The following is a 9,730-nucleotide window of genomic DNA, read 5'->3' on the forward strand; positions in this document are numbered from 1 at the left end:
CGAGCGGGGTGGAGAGGGCGAGCGGCTGGTAGGCGATGCAACAGGTGTGAGTTCCTCCTCCAGAATGAGCCAGGGCTTCCACCGGAGCTCGTCCTCCCGATAAGCCCGTAACACCTGCTGCCGCTCTTCCTCACCAAAGTCTATGGCCTCCGTCATCTCCATGCGCTGCGCCGTGTGGCCAGACCGCGGTGAAGACCCGGAAGCCGATGAGGCGCGAGCGGATGGTGTGACGGTGGTGAGCCTCACCGTTCCGACCCTAACTGCGTCTGGCTCGCGAAGCAGCGGGGAAACAGGACAACAGCAGGGCTCTGGCGGCGCAGCCCGCACACTGGGCAGCTGCGGCTGCGGACGGAGTTGGAGAGCGGTGACGAGAAAGTCAACGATCAGCGGGTGTAGTGCCTCCCATAACCAGGGAAATACAGACGCGCATACTCCCACTTGGCGGGCTAACTCCTCCCGTTCCTCCACTCCGGAACACTGCAGCCATTTGCTACATAGCGACTCCACCGTCTGGATGATCCCACTCTCTTGTGTCGCTGGGTCCGGCATGGTCGCGTCGTACTGTCACGGTCGCAGTGGCAGACCGTGTGGAGAGTGTGTTGAGGACCCAGGTGCGAACACAAGTGAGGATACGGGAGTGCACTTAAACAAAAGCGAGCCTTTTATTGTGGCTGATGATCACGAAAGAAACAAACAAGAATGAGGGCAGCACAAGAGCAGGAACTAAACAAACCTAAACTGGGAACAATCTATGCTATGGCTGGGGATACAAAAGACTGGGCATGGAAACACGGAGGGTGGGAACACAGACGACGCGACACAGACTACATGAAACACAGAGACTAAATACACAAGAGGGATGATCAGGGGAAGTGGCCACCCATGGGAGCACAGCTGACACAGATAAACATAACAAGACATGGCAGGAGTAAACAACACTGACGGGAGACTGTCAAAGTAAAACAGGAAGTACACAGAGGTGCAGACCGGAGGAGAGAGAGAGCACGGGCATAGTGGGCTGGGGAAACATGGAATGAAACACAAGGAGGGGAGACGAGGGCTCTCAGATACATAGAGGGGCACACAGGGGATAAAAGTCACAAGGGGAAATCAAATAAGGAACAATACACAAAAAGACATGAATACTAAGACTGCTGGGCCAACATGGCCCAGGATCATGACAATATTAAGCCCGCAGGTTCCCCTCAGGATCCTTTTCCTCCACAATTTTTAAAATAATTTTTCCTAGTATAGAGCAGTATGTCCTTGACATTATTAACAGCAGTCTGACTTCTGGTGTGGTTCCTGCAAATTTCAAAACCTGGCCTTGATCACACAGTTTTAGCTAATTATAGGCTTGTTTCCAAGCTGCCTTTACTTTCCAAGGTTTTAGAGAAATTGTTTTTAGTCAACTGAAAGATTTTCTAGATGATAATGGCATCTTTGAGGTTTTTCAGTCAGGTTTTAAAACCCTTCATAGCACAGAATCTGCATTATTAAGGGTTTGTGGGGTGGCTGTAGCTCAGGCGGTAGAGCAGGTCATCTACTGATTGGAAGGTTGGTGATTCAATTCCTGGCTTCTTCTAGTCTGCATGCCAAATATCCTTGGGCAAGATACTAACCCCAAATTGCAGCATCCCACAGGGCTCAATTTTAGGGCCACTGCTCTATTTACTGTATTTATTGCCTCTGGGTTCCATCTTTAGAAGGCATGGGATCTCATTTCATTGTTATGCCAAATTTATTTGCCACTCAAGCAGATGGATGGCATCTCCGTAAAACCTCTCATGACATTCCTAGATGACATTAAAACTTGGTTGGCTCTGAACATTTTTAAATTTTAATGACAAGAAAACAGAAGTGATGGTGTTTGGACCCAGTGGTCCCTGTGAGTCGTCCTCTGTGATTTGGGACGCCTGGAAGTCTATTTTAAACCTGTTGTTTGGTTTTACCACCATTCACCAGTGTGTGAATGGGTGGATGACTGGATGTGTAAAGCGCTTTGGGGTCCTTAGGGACTAGTAAAGTGCTATACAAATACAGGCCATTTACCATTTGCCATTTAAGTTGGACAGTTATTTTAAATTGGACGACCAAATTTGCTTTGCTTAGGCTGCTTCCCCCGCGACCCAGCCTCGGATAAAGCGGATGAAGATGGATGGATGGATGGACAACCAAATTAGAGCAGTGGTGAAGTCTAGTTTTTATTATTTAAGGCAACTGGCAGCAGTAAAATCTTTTCTTTCTAGGAAGCACTTTGAAACAGTGATCCATGCTTTTATTTCTTCCCGCCTGGACGACTGTAACTCACTCTATGTGGGGGTCAGTCAGTTGTTGCTCTTGGGTCTGCAGCAGGTTCAAAATGCGGCTGCACGACTCCTAACAGGAACTTGTAAAAGAGAGCATATAAGCCCTGTCTTAGCCTCACTGCACTGGCTGCCTGTGTCTTTTAGAGTTCATTTTAAAATTCTCATGTTTGTTTTTAAATGCTTTTACAATCTTGCCCCGCCTTACCTCTCTGAGCTTCTTCATCCCCACATACCCTGTCGGTCTCTCAGGTCAGCTGACCAGCTGCTCCTGGAGGTACCGAGATCCAGGAGGAAGCTCAGAGGGGACAGGGCCTTCTCTATCGTGGTTTCAAAATTATGGAATAATTTGCCCATGCACGTTAGAGAAGCCTCTTAACTGTCCACTTTTAAATCACGTCTTAAAACCACTTTTATTCTTTGGCTTTTAAACTCAGTGAGACTTAGTTTCTCTAATGAATTATTTTACTTTGTATTTTATTTGGCTTTTATTTATATCTTATGTCATTTTGTTATTTAGTTCCAATGTACAGAACTTTGTGTCAGCTGTGATTGTTTCAAAGTGTTTTTTAAGTAAATATGATGATGATGATGTGAACATGTGTCCACAGAGGGGATGAAGTCAAACATCATGACTGTGAGAATCATTCATGACAAACCTTCAGATAAACTCACTGAACACTTACTTTTCTTCAGTGTCGAGGGTTCTCCTCTCAGACAAGCCTGTGATGATTTTCCACCAGGTCTCTGCAGAGGACAAACACATCAGTGACACCATCAACATGAGAGTGATGAAGAACAGCTGAGGTCAGATCCATAATCTCAGGTGGAAACACACACTTCGGCTGTGTCCCAATTCAGGGTCTGCAGCCTTAAAGGCCACATTTTAAGGCCGATTACATCAGAAACGCGACGAAGGCTGTCCCAATTCAAAGGCTGCTCGAAATGCGTCCTTCATTGCCCTGAATTTTAAGGATGGGTCTGTGTATCCTTCGTTGCCCACCATAGCCCAGACTTCATAGCGCGGCGGTGGGTGTGGATAATTTTGCCGGAAAAAAAACGTGCATGGCTGAAGCAGGGCGGCCGAAGAGTAAACTTTCAAAAGTAAGTACTGAATATTATGTCACTTATTTATGTGCAAATGTTTAATAATGAAGAACATTAAAACATTGCTGTTGGCCACATGTCGGCAAAGTTATGTGACATTAGTGATGTTTGTGGGGCAACCGTAGCTCAGGGGGTTGGGAAGCGTATCTGTAACCGGAAGGTCGCCGGTTCGATCCCCGGGCTCTCTGTCCTGGTCGTTGTGTCCTTGGGCAAGACACTTTACCCTACCGCCTACTGGTGCTGGCCAGAGGGGCCGATAGCGCGATATGGCAGCCTCGCTTCTGTCAGTCTGCCCCAGGGCAGCTGTGGCTACAACCGTAGCTGCCTCCACCAGTGTGTGAATGCGAGAGTGAATGAATAGTGGCTTTGGGTGCCTTGAAAAGCGCTATATAAATCCAATCCATTATTATTATTTGTACTAACTTGGTTTTAAAGCCTTTACTTTAAAATATACGCCGTTCAATAGTCGACCTTAATCTTACAGAGAATGTGATGATTTTGTGGATAATTAAAGTCATATATCCACAAACACATCAAGCTGAAAGTGTGGAGCCTGTGGAGACGGCTTATGGTTGAGAAATGAACATTCAATGCACGGGCGACAGATCTGGTTGACATTCCTGCTGTCAGCATGCCAATTGCACGCTCCCTCATTGCTTGTGGCATCTGTGGCATTTTGCTGTGAGACAAAACTGCACATTCCAGGGTGGCCTTTTGTTGTGGGCAGTCTGAGGTACACCTGTGCACTACTCATGATGTCAGATCAGCATCCTGATGTGGCACACCTGTGAGGTGGGATGGATTATCTCAATATAGCAGATGTGCCCACTACCACACATTTGGACTGATTTGTGACCACTGTTTGGGAGGGATGGTTATATTGTGTATCTGGAATGAATTTTAGGTCTCTACGTCCATCCCATGGGGAATGGGAGCAGTAACAAAGGTGCTGCGTTTATATTTTTGTTGAGTGTATATTATAATAATCTGACAATAACTATAATATTGGCCAAATTATATTTACATTACCAAAGTGAAATGACTTTAGTCTCATGAACAACATTAACTAATTGTTATTTACTAGCTTAAACTGACTGTTCAGTACAGAAATGAAGCCCAACTATCATGTTTTACAGTCCCGTGGTCTCAGCCACAGATATTCAACTGATCAAAGTGATGTCATTAAAAAAATGAATGAACAAAAAATATTTTTTCTCCTTCATTTCTTTCAAACAATGCTGTATGAAACGTTTCTCGTGGTTAGTATCATGGTTGCTAGGCAACCTGAGCAGCATGATGAAGGCCAGACCATCCCATTTCACAAGCCTCTCACTTCCGGCTTTAGCGGTCTTTGAGTACGTGGCCCTTGTGACCCGTTAGGGCTGCGTACTCTAAGGCTGCAGACCCTGAATTGGGACACAGCCGTCCTCCTTCATCTTACCCAGCATCCTTCACTCACTCACTCTGATCCGTTTTCTGTGTACCTCTCCACTTCCTGTGTTTCCTTCACAATAAATGCAGCAACCAAACAGATTCTAAAGTGTTTCTGTGAATGTCAGTGACTGATCAGAGTCTGTGAGAAGTTCGGCATAATATTAATAATAGTAATAATATCACAGGTGCGTGCAGGTTAATGTGGATGAGCAGTGTTATGACGGTGACTGTGTGTGACTGCAGTGACACTTCATTTTCTGTTTATCTCAGCTCAGTCTACCTCACAGTCTCTCATACTGACCTTTGACCCACAGTGCCACTATTGTCAGTTTAAGGGGTTTTCCATCCTGGCCGTAGACGACAAACAAGTAAACACCTCCATCTTCACAGCGAGGCTTCATCAGAGTCAGGGTGAAGTCTCCTTCAGTCAGCTGATCCATCTGTACACGACCTTTATAAACAGGACCAGACTCGAGCTTCCACTGACCCGTCTGATCCTTCACACACTCACAGATCTGTCCATGTTTGGGTTGTAGACGTGTCCACTTCACTCTGACAGCAGCAGGCGGAACTTCACTCTTATCCCAGAGCAGTTTGATATACTCCGCCCCCTCTGTCACCTTCTCTGCTTTCAGCATGGAGACTGAGAGAAGAGAGCAGAGCTGTGACACTGAACATGAGCTCACTTGTTACAGTACCTGTGTGAGCCTGAAACAATGAGCTGATACATTCACCTCCATCATGTAAAAAGGCTGTTACCATGACAACACCACAGCGGTCTCTATGGATTACACACTGACAGCTGCCATCCATCAGCAGTAACAGTCTGGGACTGAAGGTCAGACAGACTACATATTTTAACAGGAAGTTCATGATTAGTTTAAAATAAGCTCTTATTTTGTTATTTTTCTTTGTGTTCTGTGTTTTTTTATTTTATTTTGAAAGCTTCCTGTGTTCTTCCACACACCTCTGCGCTTAACATAGTTCAGAGGTGTGTGGACAGCTGATAGATCATCATCAGCATCATCAGTTATTAGTTTCAGGGATGTTTGGAACCTGCTGCTGTTTGTGGCTGATTCCAGATCAGCAGTTTAAGGACGTGTGAGGTAAAAGGTTGCAGACATCAGCATTAACATACTGGAGGTGAAGGTCAGTGAAGTTACTGTGTCACACACTAACCTGCTCTGTTCTTTACTTTATTATTTGCATGGTACACGAGGGCACCAAAGATAACAGCCAGGAGGAGCACAGGAACCACGAATGCCACAGCTATGGGCCAGCGGGGAGGAGGTTCTGTAACACAAACACAAGATCATCCAACATGTTCAATGACATGATTACATGAATCTGTTATTAATATTTTACCTGTGTTACTCAGAGCATCATCAGGTTACTCTGTGGTAAGAACTGAACCACAGGCCGCAGGGTTCAGACACTGTAAAACTCTCTGAGTTTAAACTCTGAGGTTTCGGCCTCACAGAGTGATGTTAGTTTAAAGTTAATGAGGTTCAGTCTGAGCACAAACACACATAAAAGACTAAAGGTCTGTGAAACCAGATGACCTCAGAGCACACACCTTATTATTAGAGCAGATAGGAACCTCTGTGACAGAAACACTCACAGCTCACTTTATTTTAGCTGAACATGTTTATGCATGAAGTCTGTGTGGACCTCAGGACCTCTGCAGCTGACCTCTAACCTCTGTCCACTCACCTGAGACCTTCAGCTGCACATGGATCTCCTTCAGATTGTCTCCAGTCTTGCGGGCGGTGCAGGTATAGGTTCCACTGTCAGAGACTGTGGGGTTCCTCAGAGTGAGGCTGAGGTCTCCAGTCTGCAGAGCGGTGGCTCTCATTGATGTTCAACCGAGGTAACGAAGGTTTTGGTTTGTAAGATCGTCACTGCTCTGCACACGCTTGTGGACCATTGGGATCGTGAACTCATCACGGTTCCACACCACAGCTGTGGAGTCACTGGAAACATCAGCTGGTACCTGACAGGGCAGCAGGACAAACTCCGCCCCCTCATACACCTGCACCCTAGATGCATGCTGGGAAACTGAGGAGAGAAAGAAACAGCTTTCAGCAGTTATGTGAGCTTTGTGTTGGACATGAACACAGAACCAGCAGAGTGGCCTTTTTAACCTGTTTGGACTCAAACCTGAACACTCAGTCAAACAACACTCAGACCACGTTACATGAAACACACTGATGATGATGATGTTCCTTGAAGCAGAATCTGTGAGCTCCATTAAGCCCACACATTTTAGTCATATGATGCAGTCATGTGACCAATTAAACTAAGATAGTGGAGGGCATTATACAGCAGTTGTTTTGTTTGACAGCCCTGTTAAAGATTAATATTAGTCTGTACGTGCTCCAGAGAGCTTTTCTTCAAATTCTTTAATTCTCACTCACTTTTGCAACTTTGTACTTTTGTGTTACTTGCAGAAACAACTCCACCTCATTGTTAGTCCATTTAAAAAACTCGGTGCTTTTCAAAGAGACTTTTCAACAGTCGCAAAGTAAATAAACGGCAGACAGAAATGAGGCAGGCCTAATCTTCTTGCGTTTCACGCATGCGCAGTACTGGAACATAAGCGCTTTCAATGTGGACGCGCAACTCTGTGAAAACGACTGAAAACGCTAGTGTGGATGCAGAGCGTTTTCAGACGAAAACGCTGTTTTCAAATCTATCCGGGCTAGTGTGGACGTAGCCTTAGTCTAAGGAGCGTGGAAAGAAAAGTGGCTGGACTTCTTTACGTTTCTTGTGACCGACATCTGTTTGACCTCGGCTTGTTTGATTAGGTAGAGGATCATTAGGGGGTCCATGTCCCTCTTGGGGGGACACTCCCCTAGGGCTTAAATCTGGGACCCTCGACCAATTGATCGTAGAACTGAAGAAGCTTCTTGGATGACAGGTGAAATGTCTTCAAGCAACTTAAAGAAGTCCAGTCTCTCCCAAGCTCCTTAGATTCAGTGGGCTGGTTTCAGTCATTATGCCAATCCACTGTTTATAAGGTTGGGGAAATCTGCAGTCAGCTGAGACCGAAGACGTCACCTGGATCAGTGATGAAATGTTTCTCCCACTGAAAAGATCCAGATGAACAGAATCAACCTTTTGGGATTTACCTACATGGATCATTGAGAATAAGAACAAGACAAATTTGTTATTAATAATTACTGACTGATTTAAAATGTCCTTAAATTATTTTCCAGTATATTTCTAAACCCTGAACAATCCATTCATTCAGCTAACCTGCATTCATATTTAAACTAATTTGGTTCTGTACTTCAGATTTATAGTAACTATTTAAAACAACCATAACTTCACTAAACCATAAATGCAGTAAACCACTGTAAAAACTAAAATTTGAGATTCTCCAAACTTGTTTCTGTTTCTTGTCAGTGTGGCTCAGCTTACAGTCCTGTTACCAAACAAGTTTTATTGACAGTCCTGATCTGTGGATTCTTGTCACGCATCACTGACAGACAGACATGCGGAAGCATCCTGCCCTCAGCATGCGCACTAACTTTGTCAAAAACTGCATCAATCTTAGTAATAATATGATCTATTTTACGGCAAAATACGGAAGTTTGTTCAAATTTAATGTTTACGGCACAGCAGAGTCTCAGCTGCTCGTTATTCGAGGTTTGTGTGTCGAGTGTCAGCGCGATTACGTTCAGACACGTCAAAATGAAAGTAAACTTAAGATGACTCCATTGAATCCATTTCCCTGTCTCACCTTTACCCGTGTGCCTACATTTACTCTACACTGTCACGCTGACTTTCAAAGACACTGCAGTAAAGTACACAGTGTAAAACTCCCCACATCTCTCCCCGCAACCAGCAGGTTTATTCACATAGGTACGCGCAGCTTACCTGTACAGTCCAGATGTCGCAACAAACAGAAGAGAAACACAGAGAACGGTGATTTTAACATCCTCTCCTTCTCTTCTGCGACACTTTAACTGTTTTAGTTTCCTGGTCAAACTTCCTTTGCTGATAAAGGACATCAGCAGCTATTTAGAGCTGGTACGTTCACCTCAGAGTTTTCTTAGTGGCACTCCCTCCACCTGTAAAAGGTGCTGTGCAGAAGTCGTTGCAGGAAAACCTTTTGCAGCGGATGAACTCGCTCTACCTGTCAGTTTAGTTTAACCGGATTTCTGTGATTGTTCAGAATGTGTGTTGGGTTACACCTAAATAATAACACAGATTGTCTTATATATATATATTTATATGAGACAGTGATTCAGAACATCATTGTACTGGTAACCAGCTGTTTTTAACAGTCATGGTATTAGATTATTAGATTATTGTTAGATAATCATTAGAGAATCACACGTGATCAGCTTATCACGACCAAAGTAACTGACTTTAAATGTTAGTATTATAAAAGCTGTCGGCATTAAAAATAGACATAACAGTGATATTGTGAATAGCAGCGTATCAACAGCAGTATATCAGCGTATCTTTTATTTTGATAACTAAATATAATCATAAAAAAGTTTATGATGTGTTTAAATGTTCAAAAATGCACAATAATGGTTCAAATACAGAGAGAAACTATTTAAAATGTGTTCACATATTCGAAGTTGTATTGTTTACGCTTTAAGTGGAAGAGGTTGTATTCATACAAATGCGTGTAATGCACAGCTGGAGTGGCCAACGGACATAATGGGCATTTGCGTGGTGGGCTGGTGTTTTTTTTTTTTTAATGGTATAAACGATGCTGGATTGGCCAATTGGTCCCAATCGACTCTGGGCTGGACCCATTACAGCCGAGGAGGTGTTCCACCTTTGGGCAACAGCTTTGAAAGCAATCTTATCGCAGACAAACAGAAGAAAGGGAATCGTCCTGCATTCAGAGAAAATATTACACA

The 9,730-nt window shown here is 44.2% G+C and overlaps 1 protein-coding gene across 2 annotated transcripts; it reads right to left on the reverse strand.

Annotated features, from left to right (window-relative positions):
• Window positions 1-4,656: 4,656 nt before the first annotated feature.
• Window positions 4,657-9,005, reverse strand: LOC113014660 (uncharacterized). Of its 2 annotated transcripts, XM_026156330.1 has the most exons (5): window positions 8,730-9,005; window positions 7,908-7,935; window positions 6,561-6,905; window positions 6,027-6,140; window positions 4,657-5,490 (listed from the first exon to the last, which is right to left on the reverse strand). In XM_026156330.1, exons 3-5 carry the CDS (start codon window positions 6,700-6,702, stop codon window positions 5,129-5,131), a joined length of 618 nt encoding a protein of 205 aa, XP_026012115.1. In that variant the 5' UTR covers window positions 6,703-6,905; window positions 7,908-7,935; window positions 8,730-9,005; the 3' UTR covers window positions 4,657-5,128. The 2 variants fall into 2 exon arrangements, with proteins under 2 accessions (XP_026012115.1, XP_026012114.1); XM_026156329.1 differs by lacking the exon at window positions 7,908-7,935.
• Between the last annotated feature and the right edge of the window lie 725 nt (window positions 9,006-9,730).

This window comes from Astatotilapia calliptera, chromosome 22 (assembly GCF_900246225.1).
Source record: "Astatotilapia calliptera chromosome 22, fAstCal1.2, whole genome shotgun sequence".
Classification (NCBI taxonomy): domain Eukaryota; kingdom Metazoa; phylum Chordata; class Actinopteri; order Cichliformes; family Cichlidae; genus Astatotilapia; species Astatotilapia calliptera.